The following is a 26,165-nucleotide window of genomic DNA, read 5'->3' as shown; positions in this document are numbered from 1 at the left end:
AGAAATCTTAAGATATTTTATTCCAATTAGGTGTTTCTTTCAATTTTCCATAACACGTAATACATATTTGAGGTAGGTAAAACGTGAACTAATTACATATATTATTATTTGTTCTATATATAAATTAAAGGAATATTTTAAATAATCAATTCTACCGAAAGAAATAGAAAGAAATATATCGAAGAATAACTGTAGCCTAAAAAGTGTGTCGCTAATATCTCCAGGTAGATGGCCCAGAAGGGGGCAGGTACGATCCTGGAAGCTCGTTGACAAAGCTTCTGTACAGCGTCATGTAGCAGACGCGCGCGAGTGGTGTTGAGGAACTGATTGGGAATGGTCAAAGTGAGCGCAAAGCAAGCGACGGCCATAGTGAAGGTAGGATATGGAATAGTAGTAGGGAGAAAGAGATAGGATGATATCATACAGATGTATAAATATCTATTTGGTGTAGATATTAGGCTATTTTGAATATTCCGTCATTTTTCATCATACTTTATACACCTTGTACTCCCGCGCTTGAAAAGCTTTTATTCGAGATGTAGATCCCATGGGACACGATGTAGATATACAAAAGTGTTGCGCATGTGTGCGCGCGCGGTAGAAAACGGACGAAAAGCGACGCACGTGTGACCGGTAATGAGAGTGTCGAGTCAAAGTGGACGGTTTGATTGGTCGAGGAAAACGTGTGCCGCTACAACTGTTTCGTGATTCCGCCGTAACAGTGAGCGCGGTGTGCGCAGTGCGCTCCCCACCGCGTGCGCGCAGTGTGTAACCCCCGCGACCGCCATCTTTGTCAAGTGGGTAACCTTTGTTGATTTGTGTGAAATGTGACGCCGTTGTCGCGAGATAATTGGTGATCGTGATTAAATATCCTGTGTTACGGTATCTAGTGATTCTTGTGTATTTCACGCTGGATTTATACATGGGATTACCTTGATCAGGTAAAAACAATTAGTCTCTCGTTAAATCTCGCAAGAGAACCACGCGAATCATCACCAGACGCATACGGGCCAGCGGGTCGGGCTGCCAGCTTGTGAAAGAGTGAGAGGGAGAGAGAGTGAGTGTGCAATAGAGTGCAAAAGAGAGAGGGAGATAATCTTCTATACGCAGTGTTTCTCCTCGCTTCTTCTTAACATTTTTTCTTACTATGCTCGAACAAGCGGATAACCAAATGCCATCCATTTGCCAGACGTTTATTCAGGAAGCTATACAGTACGACGTTGTGGTTGAAACATCGTTCTTAGGCGCGAAAAATTGTGCGAAACAGTCGAGAGTTGGCCGTGCCTACCCAAGATGGCTGCCCGTCGGGTTTCGAGAAACTTGTGTCCTCGCTGTCTACTTGGACACGTAATTCAATCGTTTCACTTTTTTCACCCGCCTATCGCGCACCAAGTATTTCACTCAAAATGATGAAAAACTCGGTGTCGTAGTATCATCTAAAGTAGTTAACAGGCGATAGTTCGTAGCGTTTAGCGGTGGTTTCGTGGGCGACGGCCGTCGCGATTACATTCGCTAGCCATACACAGTGTCTTTCTTACGAGGGATGTGACTTGTAACGAATCGTAACGGTTATTCCTGCTTGAGAAACACCAGACGAGTTTCCCGGTTGGCGTGGAAGTATGTGTTTCTGAGTTGAAATTATAAATTGGCTATCATTGAGATTAAAATGGCTACCGACGGTAACCAGTTGGTGATTATTAGCAAATATATCTTTCTGTCCGAATCATTTTCTCTCTATTCTCTTCGCTATTCTTTTTCGTAATTGAAAACTCGTTTGAATCGAGCCACGCTTTTTATTCTTATTTTATTTTTCAAGCGTGTGGCATTGAGCAAAGATCTGTTCACGGTATGTGTGAGTATTTTTTGTTGAAACAAATACTTAAATGGAAGCGTCTTTGTAGAAAGGAGAATCATCTGTAAAAGCGGGTAACGAGGAGTAAGAAACGCCAAGCCGGCAGTAGTTGAAATCATTCGGTAACCGTCCGTTTTCTCAGTGGCAGCTGCTCTCTCTGTTGCCATCCTCTCTTTTACTTCTCCGTCGGGTGAGAAAGGCCCCAACAAACACAGTCAGCCGGCCTGACTACTGGCCTCCCTTCTTCCTCGTTACTGTCGTATGCTTAAACGGACGAACGATAAATAAATTAGCTAACAAACGTATTCGTTTACTCGATATTTCGTTTTGGCAATAACAGAACGAGTCAGAAACAACTACATACACCTGTAGAAACGAGCAAGTATAGAACATTGGAGTGTTCCCGGAAACAGATTTATGCGTATAATACATATACATTGGTTGATTTTCGACGGAAAATTCTGAATGTGTAGTGCGTTCATTCGCTTGCCATTCTCTCTCTTCACCCCCTCCTTTCTTCTCTCCCTCCATATGTTCGTTTTCCTATACACTCCTGTTCTTCGTAATTGTTGCAAACATGCCGATGACTGTCGAATTAATGAAATCGAGTCAAGGCTAATATTTAAAATTTAAGCCCTTGAAAAGGCTAAGCTTTCTGTCGATCACTGTTTTGTCATTCACACTCGTTCCCAACTAGTTTTAGTTTCAACGTGTGCGAGACAATTACATATATATCGCGAAGCTTCATTCAGTGACACGTACGTCAAACAAAGATTAGTCATATAATAGGATTGCGTTTCTCAGTGATTCACGGACAAAGAATGTTAGGTTTATTTAATTTATTGGTCGACACGAATACCTTTCGCCGTTGACGACTATTGTTTGCCTAATTAACGAATAATAATCATGAAAAAAGACTAATAGTCTTGAAGAAATTGAGAAATTAGAATGAAATCGATCAAACGAATCCTACGATACCTTAGCAAATATATCGTCATATTTCATCACCCTTTCAAATTGTTTTATATCACTTAACTATTATTAAACGTTTGAAAATTCTCTTTTCTGTATATTTTTCACGTGTAGTACGCTTGATCAGAATTATTATTATCAGAACTTTTCGAATTAGAATATTAAGTTTGCCCTTAGAATATTTCCCTTTTCTTTGGAAGAGTATCAATGTTGATAAATAGAAAATTTTATCGGTTGAAAGAGTTTAATACTTCGATAGTTCCTTTCTAGATCAGCTCTGGGAAATCTGAATTTACATATAATAGTTTACAAAAGTCTTTGAACACTTCTAGAATTTTTTGATGAATTTATTATGTGTTGTATGAAATGTAAAACATTTGAAATTTCATTGACATTGTTATGAGAGAATGAATCATCATGATTATATTACTAAAACTTCAAACAAATCTGAAAATGTACATAACAGCTACAAGATTATTTAGTGCAAATATATATATATATGTATGTATGTATGTATGTATTTCGAAGAGTAACAAAAGTATTTAAACATTTAATTCGTTATATTAATAAGCTTGAATATATTGGGTTGACAACTAAGTGATTGCGGATTTTGTTATTAGGTGGTATTGACAAAATGCGCAATCATTTAGTTGCCAACCCAATACAGTGGCGCCATTTTTATTACTTATTATTTGTTTTAGTTTTGTAAGTATTATTATATGTCTATGTTATGTTTACTGAATAGATGTTACCCGAGAATATTTTGTAACTTCTATATACATTTTCAGATTGATTTTAACTATAACTAATATGATCATGACCAGTGTAGTTTCATTGCAGTGTTAATACAATTTCGAAATGTTTTATTTGCCAAACACGATATGTATGTATATACATAAAAGTTCTCTGTGGTTATTGCCCAAATAGTTTCACGAGCCAATATATATCCATATATGCATAATTGACTTAATAAATCACGTGTATCTACAAGTTGTTCAAAATTACGCAATATCAGTACGACCTACAGTCATTTAAAATATTTCTCTCCCTTCCACGTGTACATATACGTACACCTTGTGTTGAGTTTGCTTACGTCGAGGAGAAAGTTTGCCGCTTAGAAGAAAATCGGTCAATCGTTCGTAACGAGATGAAAAATTGAACAGTTTCGGATAGTTTTGAATGATTCTAAACGACTTTTAAATGATGATACGATAGATTCGGTATATCGGGTTTAGAATGTAGCAGTAAAAAAATGTAGCTTTTTTTTTAACTGTTGTTTTATTTCGAGATGATTAGTTCTGTAAAAGAGTACATATGGTTTATATGTGTTTTGTTGTGTAACGCTCAAAGAATTCTCACGAATTTATTGAATGAAAACGAAAAACGAGCGGGAAAGATGTATTCGTTCGGACAGCTTGCAACGATTCAAATTCTAGCTAGTTGATACGCATATATATCATAATAGTATATAACCGAATGTCACACAGTTTACCTGATTAATATGGTGCAGAAAACACGTCATGCGTTATGATTATATTCCGAATATTTATGCATTTGTGGAAAATTTAAAGGCGCGCAAAATGTATATAATATGTAAAATATTCATTAATTGTGGATATTTATATACAGTCATATTTTTATGCGAATAAAAGAGTAGGACCTAGGCGAACATTTATTTTGTCTATTAAATATTGTAACGAGTATTGTACTTTGGATACTTTATGTACTTTTGTATTTTTAAATTTTTCATACATGCATAGAAATCCGCATTGTTATATATGTATTGCTATTTCGATAGTAATCAAAATTATAAAAAATAGTAATATACAGTAAGTGAGTAATAGATAGTGAATTTGTTATTACTGTTTGTTTACTTAATATACTCACACTTGAATGATACTAATAGATAGTAATTTTTCTATTATTACCTATTTACTTAGTGTACTTGGTAGTAATTTTACATATTACTATATGTGTAAATAGTGCAAATAGTGAATGTAATTTATTTCAAATTAACAAGATTCTAAATGAAAAACATCTGCTGTAACCTATTTTAAATTCATAACAAGATAGCTCTAACTATTAAAATTATGCTTAAAATATTTCGTTTTAGAGTAGCCCAATTACGTATTTCCCTATCTTTCGATAGAATTCAAGTAGTACAATTTAAAAATGTCAGTATTAAATTTTAGAAAATCACGTGACCAAAAGCTAGAATAGGCTGTCTGTGAACGAAGTCAATATAATGATGATTTCCTAAACTTAAAACAGATTAGAGACTTTAAACAGATTAGTGCTAAAACGAAGTTTAACCAAAATTAATATCAGTAATGTGTTATCATAGTAGCAAGTTGAAATGAGGAAGCAAAAAAGAGAGGAAAACGAGAAAGGCTTATCGATTGATTGGCATATTATGGCTTTTAGGACCAGCATAAGGAGCGTGTGATCTTGACGGATGGAAATGTGAAGCCGCAATAGCCTGTAGAAAATTCGTGGCAGAGTCAGGCGCAGAATGTGAGTGAGTCGTAAGGACTGGTTGTAAAAACCGACCCGGAGGTGGTCGAGCATTGTTAATTGGGTGTATATAACCTGGCCTGGTACGTGATCGTCGCCGCCGGTGTCGCCGCCGCCGTTTTCGTCGGCAGACGGCCGACGGAGACGAGAAATGGACGAGCCCGAGTCCGCTGACACATGGTCGGCCTGGTTCCTGGACGCGATTCGAAAAATCCGCAGCCAGAAACAGAGGCCGAGTGTCGAGCGGATATGTCATGCTATTCGTCAACACCATAATTATCACGAGGAGGAAATTGCTGAACATCTGGAGGTTGCTGTGAAGCGCGGCGATGTGCTCAAGATCTTTAATAAAGGACAATCCTCGTACAAAGATCCTGGTGGCTTACAATCGAAACCGCTCAAAGTTGGCAAAGCGTCCGATTTGAGCAAGGTACTGGGTAAAGCTGTTAGAGAATTGGGCGAAAGGGAGGGCTCAAGCCTGAAGAATATCGAGAGATATATCAGACAGAGTCACACGGTCGAAGAAGAAGCGGAGGGCGACTTGAGAACAGCTCTTAGACTGTCTGCTAAAAGAGCAGTCGATCGAGGACTTGTGATCCAGGATGGTAGGCTCTTCCGACAACCGGACAGACCACCTTATCTCAAGAAACATGCGGATACTTCTCATATTACGCAGCCGGAGCCCCCTGTAGCTAAGGTGAGTCATTTTTTTTCATTGCTCGTTATTAGAGTACGTATGTTTATGTATTTATGGGAAAGCTAAAAGCATAGAAATGTACAGAATACCAAACCTTTCAAATATCCTCGCAGATAAAAAGTGCTGACAGTGCTACAATTGTTTTATTGCAATCAAGAAATAGTTGGAAATTACTCAACTTCAAACGTAAAGTATATTTTTTATCTAGTCAAGACGTGATTAAGTAAACACAGATATTTATGAAAATTCATACTTTTATAAACACGTATTTTATAAATATTAAATAATTTAGATATTTTTGTTTTATGTGCTACTTTTATATTTTGTTAAATATTTTATATATTTTATTTGCATATCATGCATTCGGAACATTTTTGTATCTTTACATTTCCCAGAAGTGCATAAATGCGTCCTTAATTTATTAATAAATGTGAAAATAAAGATTTGGAAGAATTAAGGATATTTCAAACGGAGTAAATAAAGAAGTTTCAAGTTACTTGAATTAATCTGATGGAGGTTTTAGAGTACATAAAGTATTATACGCGTATGCAACATACTGATTTGTACCTACCGCACTTGTAACTGAATTCGTTCAACTTGCGCGCTCTTCCGTACATCCGTTCATTTACGTTATTATCGTATTCTAGTAGAAATATTTTATTACCAGTGTCGAGTTCAAACAATGTTCACCAAAGTTGCTTAGACTTTTCCATCAGTTTGTCTTTGCTTGTGTTCAGAAATCTGTTCAGAAAGTGTAGTTTCATAGAGCCATGTTAAACGTGGGTATTCGCTTGCTATTCACTTCCATGCAGTGGATAATATAATTCACAACATGCGATCATATGTGAACTGGCAGCCGTAGTGTCAACGTAAACCTATCGTTAGTATTCCTACTATATAGCGAGACATGCGTCATGCATTGTTTTAATGTAAAAAAGCAAAATAAAGCAAATAAAATTATTTCGCGCGAACAATTGAAAAATATGCATTCTCGGTTGAATTATATTTTTGGAATACTATATGCTTTGTAGAATTATATTTTGTTATTTCCCTTTTTAGCTAGGAATAATTTGGAATTACTGTTTTTGTAAATATAAAAGAAGCGATTAATTCTTTCTTTCTCTCCTTGTTCCGATTTGAATATAGTTACCATACGAAGAATTATTACGTTCTCTTCAACACGTGACATATTTATAGCTAATGCAAAGCGTTTTCTACGATTAAACCAATCCGCACATGTAGGGTTCCTATACGCATCTATGAAACGACGCTTTAATTTAATTTCATGATACATACAATCGTAAAACCGCATAAAGAACAATCTAGAAATCTGTCAATGTATCCATCATCCATTAATTCGTATTAAACGCTAGATTAGATTTTGTTGATGTAGTTCTCTGTCGGAGTCATCTTCGAGAAATCCAAGTTGAACGAATATTGAATTTGAATTTTCCCGCCACAATTCCTTGGAAAAGTATCAACAACTTCGTAACATATCGCTTCGTTTGTTTCACGATACTTGTTAGTCGATACATAATAAAAATTCAGGTTGAAAGGGGCTTTTTTAAGAAAGAGAATACGCTAAGAGCAGCATTTTCAAGAAAAACGTCATGTATTAGTAATAATATCCTAAATAATAAAGCATGTAGAAGACACAGGAGTATAATGAGAAAATACTGGGACGTTTTGTATGACAATACATCAAGAAGAGTATGTTATGCATGATCGCATACGGTTCGTGGCTCACTCAGTTCAGGAGTCAACAAGGGAAATATTACGCTCTCGTTACGGTCCCTCGTGTTCGTAGCTGGGGAGTCACGGCGTGTGCCCACGCCTCAAGATGGTTAGTCGCGGCCTCACGCTAGAGGGGAACTTGAACAGAGGGGCGAGACTCAGGACGATATGCTATCGCGGTCAACTTCCGGTGACTCGTTTGTGTATATCGCCTCTCTTATTGATCCTCCATGCACACGTCCCTCTCTTTCTCTCTCTCTTTCTCATTCACCCCTCTCCTTCCCCTTCTCTATTGCATTCATTTCTCCTCCCTGTTCTCCTACCGACCGCGTTTTATGCGTGTCAGGCCGCAGAGAGCACGGAAAGTTATCCAACGATCACGCCGGCGCGATCCTGACAATCCCTTCCTCCCCGTCGGTTGCTCACTGCCCTTTTATTCCTTGTTCTTCCTTCTCGAATTCTCAAGTGGCTCTTGGTTTCGCTGCCAAGTGTCACTATTTAGTTATTCAGTCCAATGCTGTTCACGGTTGGAACCCTTCATACACCTTTAGTCCTCGTGTATTACATGCCATTGCTATGAGAGAAATAAAATTGAGAAAGAAATGACAATATAATATAACTTATTGGTAAATTCAAATATAAAATTTCTTTTATAAAATTCTTCAACTTTACACAGATGATGCTTTTTAGCTTTTATAAACTCGATGTTTATTTATTGATCGATAATGGAACGGTAATACCTAATTAGTTCCTATGAGCTTTTGTACTAGTATTTCATATCGAATTGTTCAGTGAGTTGGCCGGTATGCTCAGTAATTTATGCTCGGAAACAGAACTTCTTAAGACTCCCTAATGTGCTTGATACACAGACACAGGTGCACGCGCGTTTCAGAACAAAAGTAGAAAGGGGAGGATCATTAGTTCTAGATACAGTGGCTCATGAAAAGTGTTTGGATACTTATCCAATGAAACTTTTGAAATACAAAAATGTTTGGCTTTCGTACTTTTTAAGTTTCGCGTTACCTGATCTGATAAATGTTTCGATGTCTAGCTGCTTTTAAGATGAATATTTCAGGTCAGTAGGTCGATTTCTTATCTGCATAAAAATTATTTGTTATGCTTTATCTTTTATTATTATTTGAAGTAATCAAATATTTTCGGCCAATAAATTATTTGGAAATTATCTATTTCTCAAACAAAATTTTGGTATTCTTTTGGAAAACAATTTTATTTTAAAATAAATTTATTTGTTATTTTATTGGAAGTAATTATTTGCTTTTTTAATTCATTATTTTCATTACAAATAAAATGTATCCAATGATTTGTTAAAAGTTATATTAATTTTCTTTTCAATTGCAACGAGAACAAGATTCAAACATAAAAAATTCCAGGAATATAGCAGGATTAATTTTGGAAAATTTGTAAATATAAAAGGTATTCGAGAAACATTCGTCGTATATATGTATGTATGTATGGCTATTAATTGTAGTTTTCGTGGGTATAAAAATCTGTCGATGCATCGACGGAGAATATGTCAAGAAGCCAAGAAGTGCAAGCTTTAGCAATGGATCGTTCAATCCCATAACTATTAGTTATAGCTGGTTCTCTGGTCGCGCAACAGGTCGTTGTTTCGAGACGCGGATCCTGATCACGCGTGTCCTGTACGTTGAAAGTATTCTTTGTGTACTGTACTGCTTCGAACCAAACAAAAATGTCAACTAGTTAGAAATGAAAGATACTAAATACAATGAAATGGCAGATTTTAGGTTTCCTTTCTTTTTTGATTGCTAAGAATATACAGGAAATCTTTATAAAATTAATATATTATACTTCTATCGAAATCGAAACATGATTATACATGTACACTTTTTTATTTTTTTTATATACTTTTATATACTTTCTTATTTTCATTCCTTTAATTATAATCATTTATACACTGTATATTTAAGTATGAATTTCATAAGGGTTGGTTACTTTGGCTTTAATTATTTGATTACGAGTGAATAACTCAGTTATTACTATTTCATTATCATTCGTATATAAAATATTGCTCGTTATAATATTAAAATATTAAATATATTAAAATGTGTATCTCGATAATTATATCTTTGATTTTCACGAAACTCCGTCAACTTCTCAGCATCTAGCTAAACCTAATAACTTCTATTTATGTTGTATTAAAATCATCCTGTTTATAATATTCCCTTTATAACATAATCGTAAAGTGCGTATATTCATATATTATTTAATTTTGTCACAGCTTCCAGCTCCACTACCAATTTGCAAAGAATGCCTTGGTGCGACAATAGCTGGGAACAACAACAACACAAAACGGAATATTACTGAGAAATTAAGCAGGTGTAGCGTGTGTGGTGCAGCTTTGCATAATTCTTGCGCACCACCAGAACTCTCAATCCTTGTCGATAGGGGTATAACGTGGTCTTGTGACGACTGTTCTCCAACGTGTGCTGGATGTCAATTGGAAAGGGAATCGCAGAATTACCTGGTAAAATGCGCTGGTTGTGTTAAGTGTTATCACCCTGCCTGTTTGGATCCAGCGCTTGATAAAAAGAACAAAACACCATGGAGGTGTCGACATTGTCAAACAGCACACACACCAATATCGAAGGATGATAGTAAAAGGAACAAAACACAGGATGCAGCTAGTTCTCTCGAAGGCACGCCGACTAGCGCGAGGAAGAGACCTAGCAAGTTACGTGAAAGTAGAAAGTAAGCGAAAATTTGATATAAACCAACTTTAACAATTTTAATAGATAATATACGAAACATCGAAGGAAAATATGAACTAAGCTAGCGGTTCTTAATCTTCTGTTTACCACGAACCTCCATTAAATAATTTTTTCTTATCGCGGATCACCAAGCTTAACTCAAAATCGAAATCAGCAATGTGCCAAGTATGTATAATTAAACCATTCATCAACAATCTTTTTGGAGAGAAACGGTTCATTATAAGTAAATAAATACATATACTAAATATTTTTTATTCAAATAATACGACAATAACTTGCGTGTGTGAGCACTTCTCAGGTTAAGGACCGCTGAAGTAAGCATAACTACATTTCTCTTGAATGTGGGTTTGGGCGCATTATATGCATTATGCATATAATATAGCATTGTGTTAGATAATATGATATAAATATCACACGGAAAAAACATTGTTGCTTTTTTATTTATATATATTAATATGAACTATTGTTTTTCTCAACATCTGCTACTGTATAGGGTTATCTGACATAAGATCAGGGTTTAAAATTAGAATAAAAAGTTAAGACTGAGGGAAAGGGACGACGAGTTATCGATGCATACGATTTGACCAGATAATATCTGTTTCAGATCGGCAGTATCCAGAAAGAGTTTGGCGATTTCGACTCCAGCGAAGAAAAGCGGCGCAGGAGTGGCACAGGTGGACAGCAGCTCGGACGGTAATGCGGGTGTTGTCTCCCCTCGTCAACCACCTTTGATTTCCTCTCCCTTACCACAACCCCCCACCCCACTCGCAGGCCAGGGTAGGCTACTAGAAGAGAAAAACGATCGGATTTCCAAAGAGAAGCAGAAGTTTTTTAGGCTGAGTGCGTTTAATGCGGACCATAATAAGTTGAAGCGGGTGGGGGGCGGTGAGAAATCGAAATGTTCGCAGGACGTTAGTCCTAGGTTAACTCGGGGTAACGCGAACCAGAAACAACAAACCATGCCCGGTAAAAAGGTAGTACCGCCAATGTCTAGCAGTAGCAGCAGCAGCGGCGCGAGCGATAGCGATTCTTCTGACGATTCCAGTGATTCGACTGATGATGATGACGAAGACGACGCGGAAGAGCAGGGAGCGGAAGGGAATGGGCAGGGGGGAGAAGAAGAGGAAGAGGTAGATGGTAATAGCTCTAGCGCGTGCAGCAATACGTCCACTTCGGATGAGGACGACGACGACGATGACGAAGAGGAGGAGGATGACGACGGCGACGATGGTCACGAAAAACGTCGTGCTGTCGTCGTCGGTAGTGGCGATAGTAGTGGTGGTGGTGGTGTTACCGGTAGCGGTGCCGGTAACTCTACTAAACCAAGAGGTCCGTTCTCTTGTGATCTAAACGAGGACAAACCTTGGGGTTTCGCCGCGGCCGCGGCTAAACTCAATATGGAATCGCCTTTTTTTAGTAACATTACCAATACCTTTGGTGCGTCGTTACCTAAGCTCAATGTAAGCAGTACACCGACATTCGGTTTACATATACAACCAGCAGTTAATACGTTCGACGGGAAGAAGAAACAGAAGAACGATCGAAACGGTGCTGGTATAACGAGCAGCTTTGCCAATACGGATAACACCAATAAGGTTAAACCTGGTAGTGGTCAATTGAAAGGCCTTTTCGATGGATTGAGTCACTTTTTTTCAGTACCTACCAGCAGCAGAGTAAGATCTAGCGCGTTGACGCCTAATTACGCGCCTGATAGAAGAAAGCGGCCTAACATGGACGACAGTGATAACAAAGCGAGCAAAGCTATGAGAGGGATGCAGAGTAATAAACGTGAAAACGCGTCGTCCGGTCTAGGCAAATCGAAAGAAAAAAAGAAAATGGAGGCAGACAACGATGTAGCGAAAGTACCTCGCCCTGGAATTTTTACACCTTCCGACGAAACGTTATTTAGTTCCCTTAACGAAAAGCTACCAAAAATGACACCGTCAAATTTAGTTAAAACTGCGGTTAATAGTAAAAGGCACGAGCACGAAAGGAGAAAACTGATGAAAGATGATGCGCCGTTAGTAAAGTGTGCAGCGGGCGCGTCGTCACCGTCGTTACCATTGCCGTTATTATCATCGTTATCGTCGTTGTCATCGTCGTCGTCGTCGTCGTCATCGTCATCTTCGTCGTCGTCGTCGTCGTCATCGTCGTCGTCGTCGTCGTCGTCATCGTCGTCGTCGTCGTCATCGTCGTCGTCATCTTCGTCGACGATGGCGGCGGCGGCGTCGTCGTCGTCGTTTCCGTTACCGTTACCGTTATCGTCACCCTTATCGTTACCGTTACCGTTGCCATCATCATCATCATCACCGTCTTCGTTACCGGTGTCGCTGTCGTCACCGTCATCGACGTCAATGCCGACATCGACTCTTAGGCCCGATCAGTCCTCGCGAAAGAAAAACATACTCGTGGAAGGGAGCCAAACACGCCACCCTGTGCCCGCTGTTTCGAAGTCCGGCCTGAGTTCTGATTCCGTGAAATCAAATCCCAGCCTAAAGTCCAATCCACGAGCCTGTACTAGCGCCACCACCACCAACACCACCACGACACCCCGCGCGACACCCTGCTCCACCAGGAAGGGTAAGAATCTACCCCACCCGTTCACGAGTCCTAACCTCGATGATGCACCCAAGTCGCAAAGAAGAATTCCCTCTAATCTAATCCTCGCTCACCACCACGTGGATGTGTTGGCGGTGTGGTGTGGTATGATGTATGTGTTCATGTACGTCTGACGTAATCTGTTTCAAGATAACATGATTGTTCTCCACTAAAGGCCAACAACTTGTTTTTCGTCGTTGAATTCATGAAACTTCACCGATAATTATGATAGGATGATCGAGAATTAAACATTTATCTGTATGTAATAAGAACAATCAGGTTCCTTGATAGGACGCGTTTATTGCTTATTATGTGGTGTGAAACTTATGGAAATCCGAGTTTTCTACTTGCAGAAACATCTGTCATATAAAATGCGAACGAATGCATTCATTTTTCTTTCATCGTTTTCAGATCAAATTTGTAAGCTATATGGATGATATTTCCATTCGTTTTGCACTACGGAAGACTCTTACATGGTTATTGCATGTTACTAATAACGTTATTTGGCTCTGGCATACACTCTCTTTTTTTCCATATATCATATAGTTATCAAATACATAATTAATGCACGTAGTTCGTAAATAAACGCACTCAACTATGGGACTGTTCACGTGATAATTTCGCTGCTGCACAATTTTTTTCGTTTAACTTCTCACTACTTCTAACTTGATCAATTCTTTACAGTTGTACAGTCGGCGGTACTTGTACAAAGATTTTGCCAGATATATAAAATAGAGTATAAACATTTCTTATTCGTCGCCGTTTTTCTATTAAATTGCCATTATTGTTTTACAAAGGACAAGTATTGAAATATTGAATTATTCTATTGAGGAATTTAGAATAGTTGACCTGTGATTACTTCAAATATGAAATAAGTACGAAGCTTCAATGGATATCGGAAAAGTTTTTCTAATCCTTCGGGATTTTATATCGGGATTCTTTATACGATCAAAGATTGACGAAAGAAAAAGGAGAAGGAGAAAGTATTAGGAAAGAACAGATAAAATGACCAATACCGATCAGTTTACAGTTTTACAGGACGAAGAAATACAACGCTAGGTGGCATATCTCAAACAGTTGCCTGGTATTAATAATATCGGAGTCTACCTGCTGCTGCTGACATTTAGCAGGCTCTATTGTCGTAACTCGCCGTCTTCCACCATAAAGAGAAATATAAAAAATGTATACGTTTTACGAGTAAAGTAAAAAAAGCAAAAGAAAGAAAAGACAGAAAAGCTAAAACGAGAAGTAAAAAGAGAAACGGAAAGAAAGGAACGAGAGGAAAACAAATCCGCTTTTGCCATTGAAGAGCCAACTTGATACTCTGCCAACACATCCCACGAAAACCACCTACCCCATAGCTTTGCTTTGGATACTACTCACAATATTAACAGCTAATTAATTGTTGTCGCACTCGATATTACCGAAGATTGTCAATGCACAAGTTAATATTTATGCTTTGCGACTACAATATCCGCTTCTCTAGTGGACAGATTCTTTTTGTTCCTCTTCTTTTCTTTTTTCACGCATCGAATAGAATTATATTTTCATTTCAATTGCATTCTTTAATACCGTACACTTCCATATCAATAAATTATCATAATATTCCCGTGGAATTTTTTTGTTTGTCTATTTGCCTTTTTTTCAAAAAGTTTTTCACTGTTGGTACCGTATCAAAGCCCTAGTATATGTCGTTTGTGGTACAACGAAAGATTTGTCTGCATTGCAAGTTACCCTTCAGGATTAGTGTTTCTTTTGTGGTAAACAAGTAAGAGAAATCGGACAAATCGACATGGATTCAAATTCAATGGATTAATTGTTACAGCGGATTATAAAGGAATTTCTTTTCCTTGTTCTGTTCACTGCAAAACAGAAAAAAATAAAAGCGAATAAGCACATAAGGACATAAAGAAAACCAATTTGTTATATTTGTTTACAGAGGAACCCGTTCTACCTCAGACCTTGCCACCTGGTGTCACGCAAAAGGATGTTGACCTATTTAAGGAAGCACGGGACAGAGCGGCTCGCTTAACCGCCGTGAATGGTGATGGCGAGGAAGCCGTGACTGTGAATCCAGGGAATAGTTCAGCAAGTACAAGTACAGGAAGTGGTATTAGGAATCCCGCGGCCATAGTTTTCGGTCGATACGAAGTAGAAACGTGGTATTCCAGTCCATTTCCCCAGGAGTACGCAAGACTACCAAAATTATTCTTCTGTGAATTTTGTTTAAAGTATACGAAAAGTCGGGCTGTACTTGATAGACACATGGACAAATGTCAATGGAGGCACCCTCCGGCTACGGAGATCTATAGGTGTAACGGCTTGTCTGTCTTCGAGGTACGGTTCGCGAACAAAACTTTTTCTTTTCTCTTTAAGCCTTTGACAGTACAATAAAAGAAAGTTCAGAGAAATTGCGGAATGATTTGTCTCTGTGAAAGGATTAATACACAGATAATACTCTATATGATATATCTCATCGACTCCAGATGTTCATGCATTTTTGGGAAATTTAAGATTGCAAAAATCTATAGAATATAATATGTGAAAATGTAGAGTACTTATTATAATACTTAGTAGACGAAAGAAATTTTTATTTAGATTTCATTAATTAATTACTCATTTAATTATGTTCATAAAAATATAAAATTACTTAAATATCCGCAATATACTCATAAATCAGACAATAAAAATTTTGATTCTTATGTTTCAGATCGATGGTAACGTGAACAAGATATACTGTCAAAATTTGTGTCTGCTAGCGAAATTGTTCTTGGACCATAAAACGCTCTACTACGACGTAGAACCATTTTTATTTTATGCGGTAACGAAAAACGACAAGTATGGTTGTCATTTGATTGGTTATTTTAGCAAAGAGAAACATTGTCCCGCGCAGAGATATAATGTATCGTGTATCATGACTTTGCCGCAATATCAAAGACAAGGATTTGGTAGGTTCTTGATCGAATTTAGTTATCTTCTGTCCAAAGTGGAGGGCATTCCCGGTACACCAGAGAAACCTCTTTCTGATCTCGGCCGGGTGTCGTACCACTCGTTCTGGAAAAGCGTTGTACTCGAATATCTTGATGCTCATAGAGATTCTACGGATATCAAGTTGGGAGATATAACGAAAGAAACTGGCGTGTCAGCTCATGATATCGCAACTGCTATGCAATTGCTGGGATTTATTAGATCGGTTCATTTGCCTGGTGAAGGGAATTCTAAAGTGGCCGTGGTAGTTGATTGGGCTAAAGTGGACGCTCATATGGCAAAGATACGAAAAAGTTCTCGTATCAAGTTAGATCCTGATTGTCTCAGATGGATACCATTGCTCACGCAGATTCCTAATCCATATCAAAGTCCGGAAGAAAGTGGCGACACTAGCTCCGAATCTTCTCCCGTAGTGGAACCGAAACACGTACCGGCGATTGTTGAAAAAATTCAAAAGGTTAAGATCAAAAAGAAACCAAGGGGTAGAAGGTTGGGACAAAGAAGATCTTCACCATTCAAACAGAAGGCTGCCCAAAAGTCATCCTTACAGAAGGATTCTATTTCCAAAGACACGAAAGAGTTGAGGGAGACAAAAGCAATAAAAGAGAAGGAAACAAAGGAGACAAATGAAGCGAAGGACACGAAAGAAACAAAGGAGTTAGAGAAAAGGAGTCGAAACGTAGTTGCTGCGTCGGCAGAAAATGCTAAAGAATCGATGGAAGTAGAACCGAAAAGCGTCACGACAACGTCGAGAAATTCTCGTGCGGTGACTGCTTCAAAAAACGCGAATTCTACAAATCCAACGACTTCATCTATGTCAACGACGACGACGACGACGTCAACTACCACGGTAACAACCACCACAACGACAATGTCTAGACGAAGAATTAGAACACCGAAGACATCTGTAACTGGTGTCGTCTCGGTAGCTATTACGACGACAACGTCGTCGTCATCGACGACTCCTCTGCGAAAACGAAAACATTCCGAAAAGACTGAAGCAGAAGAAAAGGAGGAAAGGTCCGAGGTTATTTCCAGAAAAAGAACTCGGGAATCTCTACGCGAGAAAGAGAAGGATAAGGAACGAGAAAGAGAAAAAGAGAAACCTAAAGAACGTGATAAGCCGAAAGAAAGAGACAATTATTCGAAAGATAAGGATAAAGACAATATAAACGAAGTGGAGAAGTCATCTTCTAAAGCGATAGAATCGTCTCCGTCGTCAGTAGTGCAGAAACCTACGAAGAAGCAATGCAAGGTAGATGATATCTTGTTAAAAGTGACCAGTCGACAAACAAAGCATTTGCAAACGAAACAAGGGAAAGAAAAGAAAAATTTGGAGCAGAACCAATGCAACGGAAAAGAAGAGGCGAAGGATGTTAAAACCTTGCCGGTATCGAGACGAGGAAGAGCAAAAGCCGAGAAGGAAGCTTTAAAGATGCCACAATTAAAACCTGAAACTCCTACGAAGGATCGACCCGAAACTCCTGTGATACTCCCTCCATCATTATCTCCGTTGCCGTGTTCTGAAGAGACTGGCTCTTTTATAACTAGTCAGCAACAGTCGTGTTCGGTTACGGAGCAACTACTGGCAACACCTGCCGGGAAAGAAGCTAATAACGCAGTAGAAACGACTAAGAGCAACGAGAGCACTATGGAAGACGTTGATAATGCCAATAGTAGTAATGCTGGCGATATCTGTGGATCAACCGTTCTTCCAGAAGCAGAAGCGACTATATCTGCTAGCCCAGGAGAGTATGAGGGAGGAGACGAGGATGAGGGCGAAGAAGAAGTACCTGCACCGAAATCGAAACCTGTGACGCATATAAAAAGCGATTCAAACGAACGAACTGAGAAGGCAGAAGAGAATGAGCCAGAAAAGAAACTCGAAGATGATTCCTCCGTTCCCTTTTTGCAAAATCCGATATCTGAATCGAAATCGCGTATCCTGCAAGAAGATACACAAAGACCGGAATGTGAAGCTGAGGGAGATTTGGATAAGGGCGAGGCTGAAGGAGAGGACGAAAGCGGCCACGAACGCCAAGGTGACGGCGAAACATTAGTGGAAACAGGGGAGGGGAAAGAGGAAGAAAATAAAATTATGAAGGGTGAATCCGACAAAGCTTCGGAGACTGAGAAAGCAATTTGTAGTTTGGAAACGTCTAAATTGGTACCTGACCTTCTTTCGCCTAAGGAAGAAGAAATCGAGAAATTGAAAGCTGTTAATCAAGATGTAGGTAGCTGTAGAGAAAGTGATGGAATTTCCGATCGATTAATGTTAAAAAATTCGAAAGAGGAGTTGACGAGGCCAAAGATAGAAACTTCTCCCGCAACGCCCACGGAGAGAAAGGAATCATCCTCTGCTGTTTCGAATATCGCGTCGCCTGAAACAGGGCCGCTCACGCCACAAGAGAAAGTTTTGCCCGTTATCGAGCAGCAAGAAACCACTATTCATCTTCAAACACACTCTGAAGAATTGAAACAAAATTCGCCCGAGAGTGGCAAGACAACGCCTCATTTGGACAATCCTGGTTCGGTGAAACGAACACCCCCTTCGCAACCAGATTTGCCGTCTATGGGAGTTTACACTCCTGATTCGACCACAAATTCGGTGCATTCGTTGCATTACGGTCAATGTGATTTGGATGTTAGCCAGTTAGGACTGGAGTCCCCCACGTCGATTGCTAGCGATCTCGCGTCACAGAATAGCGTAGAAAGACCACCAAGTGCATTACCATCGATGCCACCGTCTGTTTCCGTTCCAATTTCGGTTTCCATGCAAATAACTACGCCGGTTACGTCTGCCGCCGTAAATATCTCGCCGCAAGTACAGTACGCCGATTGTTCGATGCCCCAGCATACTCCATCGACGCACGTTAATATCCATCCGATGCACCAGCCACATACACCGCAGCCTCTTCAACAGCCACGTACACCTCAGTCGCACACACCTCAAAGTATACAAACGCAAAGTCCTCAGCCTCTTCCACAGAGCCATACGCCGCAACCGTTACCTCAGTCTCACACACCACAGCCTCTTCCTCAATCTCATACGCCGCAAAGTATTCCGACGCAGAGTCCTCAGCCAATGCGGCAGAGTCATACGCCGCAACCCTTGCCACCGTCTCACACGCCTCAACCGATGCAGTTGTCTCTGGCCCAGCAAACACAGAATCAAAGCATGACGCATGGTCAATCTCAACAACAGTCTCAACAGCAGTCTGCGCATCAACAGCAACAACAGCAGCAATCGCAGACGCAATCTCATAGTAACAAAAGAGCCAGTGGTTCGCAAACGACCCATAGATCGAGATCGACTCAGCAAAGTAGCAGATCGCATCGAACCACGCCTCCTACGTCGCATGCTCAAGCCACATCTCAAGGACACACAACCTCTCACACGAGTCATACGAGTTCCCACACAAGCCATACGACGATAGCGCATACGACGCACGTACCACCGCAGTATCAGCAGTCTTCGTCGATGAGCGTACCACCCGTTCCTCATCCGCATTCTCACACACACGCTGCTCATTCGCACAATATGGCCGTTATCTCGCAAGGGAACTATATGGCTGTTGCTTCGCAGACCTTCCCAACTCAGAACACGTACGTGATTCAACATCGAAGCAGCAGATCCGGTGCACCCACACCATGCACCACAGCGACGAATTTTTACATTCAGACGAGCGCTATGCCGCCGCATTCGCACACACCGGCACCCTCTTTGTCAGCTTCTGGAAATCACCAAACCACGAATTCGTGCAGTCTAGCAAAATTACAACAACTAACGAATGGGTTGGAGATGATACCTCCAACACCTCCACCAGCGATGAATTTAACGCCACCACCTCCTATACCGCACACTATGACACCGCCGCAAACATCGAGGCAATTACCGACGCCGCCTCAAGTACCCCTTGGTTACGCGAAAAATTATTATAACGTCAATACGGTTCCGCCTTCTACTCCCGGACCACCCAGTAGATCGACCTCAAGGTCATCAGCGAATGCAAACATGGCGTCTCTGACTCAGCCGTATCCAAGCGAAAGCTTATATCGCCAGACTCTCGATCCTGGAAGTACCTGTCCTCAAATGCAGAGCGCCGCCAGTCGGGTCAGTCCCAACGTGGCGATAAACACGAATCTCATGGCCCAGTATGGTTATCGAGTGGCACAACCTGCTACCGGCTACATGAATCAAGCGGCTCAACTCGGTGGCTTCATGAATCAAGCTAGCCAGTTACCTGTCGGAGTCGTTAATGTACCTGCACCGTATCCTCAGGATCCTCATCAACAAAATCCAGCAGCGGTGTATACGACGTACCACGGTTACATAAATGGCGGTCTTATGCAGCCTCTGAATAGTTCGATGAGGCCACGTTAGCCCCACTCATCTAAGCGCACATTCTCTCACTTACAATAACACGAGGCCGCAAAAAAAAATGGACTAACAATGATTGCTTCATTTTGGACAAGTTAATGCTCTCTTCTATACGAACTCTGGCAACTTTAAAAAACATGTTATCTATCGAGAGACTTTTTGCCTCCTTGCATTCGCTTCCACAGTCACCCTCTGGACGTGCATACTGTTTTTTTACCTTTCTCCCACCAATATTTTATTATTTTTTAACGTACGATCACTGACGTATGATTTTTCTTTTATGTTGTGACTATTTCACTTTTTAATACACGTTTTAGCACTTTTGCTCCTTCTTCTTCTACTGTTACTGTTAACACGTAGTCGCGTGCACGCGCTTATATAAAATCCATCAGTCGTCAAACGCTATAAAAAAAAGAATTGTAACTTCAAGACCCACAAATATTAAAGAGTTAACGGAAGCGCTTGCATCGTAAAGATTAAAGAGCTCGTATTAAACGGATTCTTAACTTGTTTTGGAATGCATAAATGAATAAAACCGAGTGTGAACATGCGAATGCGCGCGCGCGGAAAAGAGCAGAACATATGTGTATGTACGAATTATAATCATAGTATGGAATAGTACACTACGAAACTTGGATTCGTGTCTTGTGCATTTAAATGCGATTAACTATTCTACCTTGAATGTGATCTATCGATCAGTGAATATACATATATATACACATATATACATATATATGTGTGTGTGCACGCGCGCGCGTATCATTTAGGCAAACATGCATGTATGTATATACTGTTTATGGCTCAGTCCACAATCGACAAAACGAATACACCTATTTTTAGCAGGGCATTCCCATCCGAAATTTCAACGGTGTTACGTTTTGTGTATAAATAGTGTATATATATATATATATATATTATACATATATATATATATGTGTGTATATATATGTACTACACATAATATTTGCAAAGAATATTCTGTTTGATATTATCGATTGTTAAACGTTGTTATTTACTTTTTCTTCGAGGCACGCTGTACTTTACTGTATCATAAAAATAATTGTACTACTATTATAATAATTATAATTGTATTATTGCAAATTAATTATTATGATCGCCAACTCGTTCATTACCATTGATCGGTAATCTTCTTTTATCGTCAATGTGAGCATAGTGTTTCTCATTAATGATTCTTTATAAGATATCATTCTTGCCGTCGTCAATTGTCTTCGTCGTTGTTATATTTCTTATTACTATTGCTGCTATGATTACTATTATTACAGTTATTACCATTGTCATCGTCATTCTCGTCATTATCGTTATGGTCATGGTTATGATGTCATGATTATGCTCGTCACCATTGTCATCGTTATCATCATCATCATCATTATTATTATTATTATTATTATTATTATTATTATTATTATTATTATTATTATTATTATTATTATTATTATTATTATTATTATTATTATTATTGTTATCATTATAATTGCTATTCTGCCATTGTCACCATCATTATCATCATCATCATCATCATCACCATCACCATCATCATTATCATCAACAACAATAACAACAATAACAAGAACAACGTCATCGTCATTTTCATCTCACATTAATACGAATATCATTTTATTCAAACCCTATGCTCCTTAATTACGTGCACAGATGCAGGAAGAAATACGCGCAAGCGTGCGTGCATACACACACACGTATATTCATTCTTTATTCTCTACTGTATGTAATATTTTTATTTTCTATTATTGAACGAGAGGGCACATACTAGTTTCGGAAAGAATGATACATGCGTAAAAATGCTCTTCCACGGAGCGTCGCAAAAATTATGCTGAAATTATTTTTTGTATCAAATTATAAGGGGCGAGATGTTGATTCGTTCGACCTCTGTATGGGAAATGTAAAATGGTGCTCGTTCATGTACGTTCAATTGTAATTTCCCTCTTATCCACGACGCTTCGGGGAATGGTCGCGAACAAATAATATATTTATAGTATATTACGAATTTAATTTTTTCAGACGAACTATAAAAGCGAGAGGCAAGGGAATTTGCCTAGTTTTTAGCATAATTCTTGAACGATAAAAAAGATCATTGATAGTGTATAAATACATCAATATTTATTGTACATAGAGTTAAAAAAAAAAACTACTAACAAATAAAAAGGAATCAAAAATAAAGGCTTCACGATGATATTTTGTACGAATAAAAAACTTGTAAGAACTTGTGTAGAAAGCGCGTGCTTAACTCAGCACTCAGGAAGACGAACTTCGCACTTATATAATTTCGTTTTTATCTTATAACGTTTCATCAACGTGTGTGTTCTATCTTCCTTTCCTTCTTCTAAACAAAAATATATAGTAATTTATCAGGCTATCGATGATAAATCAATCGATATGTAGAGATACACATACTTATAAAGTTTTAAGATTACCTTAACTTTCGTTTCCTTCTTTGCTCTTCTCGTCTTTTTTTCTCGGCGTTTGCCAACTGTACGTATTTCTTTCTTTGTTCCGGAGTCATTTGTGTCCATAATTTTCCAGCTGCACGAGCAATCACGGTTACGTGTTCCTTTGGCTTTTTACTCCGTAACCGTAGAAAGAAGATGATAAAAGGATTAGTCGCACGACATTTTATTATCTCTTTTCCACTGGTTCGGGATTCGGAACCATTTACAAATTTTTTAGTTTTTCGTGGACGATCACCTACGCTACCCAAAGGTAAAACATATAAAGTACGTTTTTATGTATTATCTTTCATAATTGAACAAACCCATGTTGGAAAGAACATCCTTACCTACCACGAATTTGAATAATATGAATTTAAGTGAATCGAAAATAAACGCGAGAACAGAATGTGTCGAAAATTGTCTTACCTGTCACCACTTTCTCGTTTTTGTCCTTTTCTTTTCGATGAATGCGTGGACCCGGTGTTTCCCATTCTCTTCGCAACTCTGTCACAATTGTTTAATAAATTCTTGTCGTAGGCCGCATTACTTGACAATTTTTTCCAAAAACTTCTCATAAAAAGTGAAGTTGAAGTGACATTGTCAACTTGAAGCGTACTTTCCCTTGTTTCGGTGGGAAAACAAATGAGCAAAAAAAATTTGTATTTTTGAATTAACTTTTTGTATGGTTACTTCACGGGATATTAATTAAAAGCGTGAAAAACAAGGAGATACCAGTTAGATAGAGAAAAGAAAAGTAGATTGAATAATAATCAGAAAACCAACTTATATTTCTATGTGTATCATTAAGTATATACAATATACGTATATACATATTTGTTTAAAAATATTAATACAATTCTCGATAAAATAATATTTTATAAAAAAAAATAATATTTATCATGTATGCAATGTAATGGTAAATACAAAACGTATTTATTTATTAGAAATTCACAAACGAGGTATGAGGGTAATTAGCATCTTACAAATGTTAAGTATTCTATAAAATTATTTCTACAATTCTCCACCAGCTTGAGCAGCTTTTTTCGGTTTCTTATTCCATTTATCTCCACAGTAGCAAGCATTCTTCTGCGCATCCATGTAACTCTTGCATCCCAAAGCAGTTGTACCGGTAAAAAGCATTTTCGCAGCAGCTTTGCACGTATTTATTATCGCAGCCGATTGATATCCATCGCAATATTTGTACAGACACCTCTTGAATTCTAAATCACATTTCTCCTTATCCAAATTACAAGTGTCATAACAAATGTCATGCGCATCACAACATTTCGTCATTTCCGTAAGAGGTAGGTACTCCTGGTTTATCTAAAATTATTAAGTCGATTAAGATTTCTTCATATATTTTGCATATATAAAAGCATGTATTTTAGAAAATTTGCCTACTTCAATTCCTAAAGAACCACATCCGTTACTTTGAGGTTTATGATTCCAATCTGGTTTCGGTGTGACCCCTGAAATCGTCACAAACTGTTTGCTTTACAATCTTTTTAAGCAATAACCAATTAAATTTAGCTACTGTTTGTCCGTGAAAAGAAGGCTAGGCAAAGGAATGTGGGAATTATTGGTTATCTCTGATAATACCGATAAAATCGTACAGATAAGCACACATATTAGCCGAAAATGTTGTATATCAAATAAGATTATATAGTAACACGTGATTGTAGTGAAGGAGGGAAATAGTCCCTTGCATCTATATTGTCCCATTAGTCATCTTCTCATGTACACAGTATATCGCGTTAGGTAGTTTTTGGTATAGTTAAATTCCCTTTAATGAGATATGATCGTGAATATATCTCAATACAAGTTTGTTGAGGTTGTTGTAATCAAATTATATAATGTACCAAGATGGATACAAAAATTATACATACATACATATAATACATACAGGATATTATGACGTGTTATCATCGTGTCATAGTTTGACCATTGATATCGTGTTTTGAGATCGACTGTTAGCAATTGAGTGTAAAGCGTAAAATGTAAAATTTTGATGTTGGGGACTGAGTTAAAAAGTATAATGAACGAATGATAGGTTAAACATGTACCTCCTGGGCATTGAAAGATACAGTTCTCTTCCACCGCTGCATCGAACACTTCGTGTATATCCTTAATTTTCCTAGCTACGGTAATTGCATTTTCAAATAAATCTTGAAATACCGATTCTGCTGCTAATACAGCATCCTTTAAATTTGATAATAAACCAGCACCGTAGCCTGACCACGCGTAAGCCAGAAAAGTTAAAACGTAAACTAGAGCTTTCCGATATTGAGAAAAATCCATTTTTGTATAATCCTAACGCACTTACTGATACACTGTTCCACTCGTTTGTCAGGATATTTTTAGGTAAATTGACTCACATAAAGGTATACTCGATCGCGGACACGTGGTGACAAACGATGAAATAGTTCCCACAATATATGTACTTTCATCTTGTAATGTATATATGTACTTACTACTCTGTTCAATAAGTTCCAGGACTGTTTCGTTTACAAGAAACAGTCAAATGCTACAATGCTAGATATGTCTTTTCGTCCTATTCGGCTATTACACCTTTTTATAACATAATATGTGTTACCAGCTTCATATTGGTCAAATTTAAATAATTTGCATACAGCAGTTTCTATTAAATGAGATTTAAGCTCACTCAAATTTGAAATTTATTGAGTAACACCTGAATCATTGAATTGAGTAACACCATGAACAATGGCAATACACTGGGTGATCTACACCTCAAATTTCTATGTTTGCAATATTTTGGTTAAAAATTCAACAAATCTCATTCTGCATACACGGTACTCACGACCAGGATCCCTGCCATATTTCTCAATTTTCCCGATTTAAAACATTACGGAGACGTCGATTTCAATTTATTGAAGTGATAAAACAAAATTTGCAGAAAGAGTTAAATAACATCACGGAAATTGAGTTTTTAGAATGTTTTGGAACATAAAGAAAACGTCGGGAAAAATATATTGTAAGCAATGGGAGTTACTCTGAAGATGACAAAGTAGAATTGATGAATAAACAAGTAGCTTGTGTTTCATCTGGCTTGCCCTAGAATTTTTTGAACAAAGTAGTACGTACATGCATATGCTCATTTAAATGAAAATTATAAATGATTTTTTATGTAAATAAGAAGTGACCACGTATTTTTTAAATTTGATTGATGGCAATTACTTCCAATTACTATTACTGT

General features: G+C 38.3%; 3 protein-coding genes across 6 annotated transcripts; 1 reads left to right on the top strand and 2 right to left on the bottom strand.

Moving 5' to 3' along the window:
* Positions 1-136: 136 nt before the first annotated feature.
* LOC126873198 (histone acetyltransferase KAT6B-like) lies at positions 137-22,682 on the top strand. Of its 4 annotated transcripts, none has more exons than XM_050633820.1 (6): positions 137-375; positions 5,249-6,035; positions 10,030-10,499; positions 11,124-13,099; positions 15,057-15,454; positions 15,828-22,682. In XM_050633820.1, exons 2-6 carry the CDS (start codon positions 5,490-5,492, stop codon positions 20,487-20,489), a joined length of 8,052 nt encoding a protein of 2,683 aa, XP_050489777.1. In that variant the 5' UTR covers positions 137-375; positions 5,249-5,489; the 3' UTR covers positions 20,490-22,682. The 4 variants fall into 4 exon arrangements, with proteins under 4 accessions (XP_050489777.1, XP_050489776.1, XP_050489779.1 ...); XM_050633819.1 differs by lacking the exon at positions 137-375 and adding an exon at positions 406-941; XM_050633822.1 differs by lacking the exon at positions 137-375 and adding an exon at positions 412-941 and having other exon boundaries at positions 11,124-11,212.
* Positions 21,883-23,589, bottom strand: LOC126873213 (uncharacterized). Its single transcript, XM_050633861.1, has 3 exons — positions 23,378-23,589; positions 22,937-23,212; positions 21,883-22,845 (listed from the first exon to the last, which is right to left on the bottom strand). The coding sequence occupies exons 1-3, from the start codon at positions 23,524-23,526 to the stop codon at positions 22,827-22,829; spliced, it is 444 nt and encodes a 147-aa protein (XP_050489818.1). The 5' UTR covers positions 23,527-23,589; the 3' UTR covers positions 21,883-22,826.
* A 126-nt stretch (positions 23,590-23,715) lies between these two features.
* On the bottom strand, positions 23,716-25,405 carry LOC126873210 (group XIIA secretory phospholipase A2). The gene is made up of 3 exons (XM_050633855.1): positions 25,015-25,405; positions 24,353-24,420; positions 23,716-24,274 (listed from the first exon to the last, which is right to left on the bottom strand). The coding sequence occupies exons 1-3, from the start codon at positions 25,247-25,249 to the stop codon at positions 23,963-23,965; spliced, it is 615 nt and encodes a 204-aa protein (XP_050489812.1). The 5' UTR covers positions 25,250-25,405; the 3' UTR covers positions 23,716-23,962.
* Between the last annotated feature and the right edge of the window lie 760 nt (positions 25,406-26,165).

The sequence above is a fragment of the Bombus huntii genome, chromosome 14 (assembly GCF_024542735.1).
Source record: "Bombus huntii isolate Logan2020A chromosome 14, iyBomHunt1.1, whole genome shotgun sequence".
Lineage (NCBI taxonomy): Eukaryota > Metazoa > Arthropoda > Insecta > Hymenoptera > Apidae > Bombus > Bombus huntii.
The sequence above is the reverse complement of the archived record's forward strand: the minus strand, read 5'-3'. Positions and strand labels throughout refer to the sequence as shown.

Bases quoted from the DNA above. Each gene is read 5' to 3' on its own strand.
- LOC126873198 (XM_050633820.1), top strand. From the start codon at position 5,490: ATGGACGAGCCCGAGTCCGCTGACACATGGTCGGCCTGGTTCCTGGAC. The intron at 6,036-10,029 runs GTGAGTCATTTT...ATTTTGTCACAG, and splicing joins CGGAGCCCCCTGTAGCTAAG to CTTCCAGCTCCACTACCAAT. The intron at 13,100-15,056 runs GTAAGAATCTAC...ATTTGTTTACAG, and splicing joins ACCCTGCTCCACCAGGAAGG to AGGAACCCGTTCTACCTCAG.
- LOC126873213 (XM_050633861.1), bottom strand. From the start codon at position 23,526: ATGAGAAGTTTTTGGAAAAAATTGTCAAGTAATGCGGCCTACGACAAG. The intron at 23,213-23,377 runs GTAAGACAATTT...ACCTTTGGGTAG, and splicing joins AAACGAGAAAGTGGTGACAG to CGTAGGTGATCGTCCACGAA.
- LOC126873210 (XM_050633855.1), bottom strand. From the start codon at position 25,249: ATGGATTTTTCTCAATATCGGAAAGCTCTAGTTTACGTTTTAACTTTT. The intron at 24,421-25,014 runs GTACATGTTTAA...TGACGATTTCAG, and splicing joins TATCTTTCAATGCCCAGGAG to GGGTCACACCGAAACCAGAT. The intron at 24,275-24,352 runs GTAGGCAAATTT...TAATAATTTTAG, and splicing joins GTGGTTCTTTAGGAATTGAA to ATAAACCAGGAGTACCTACC.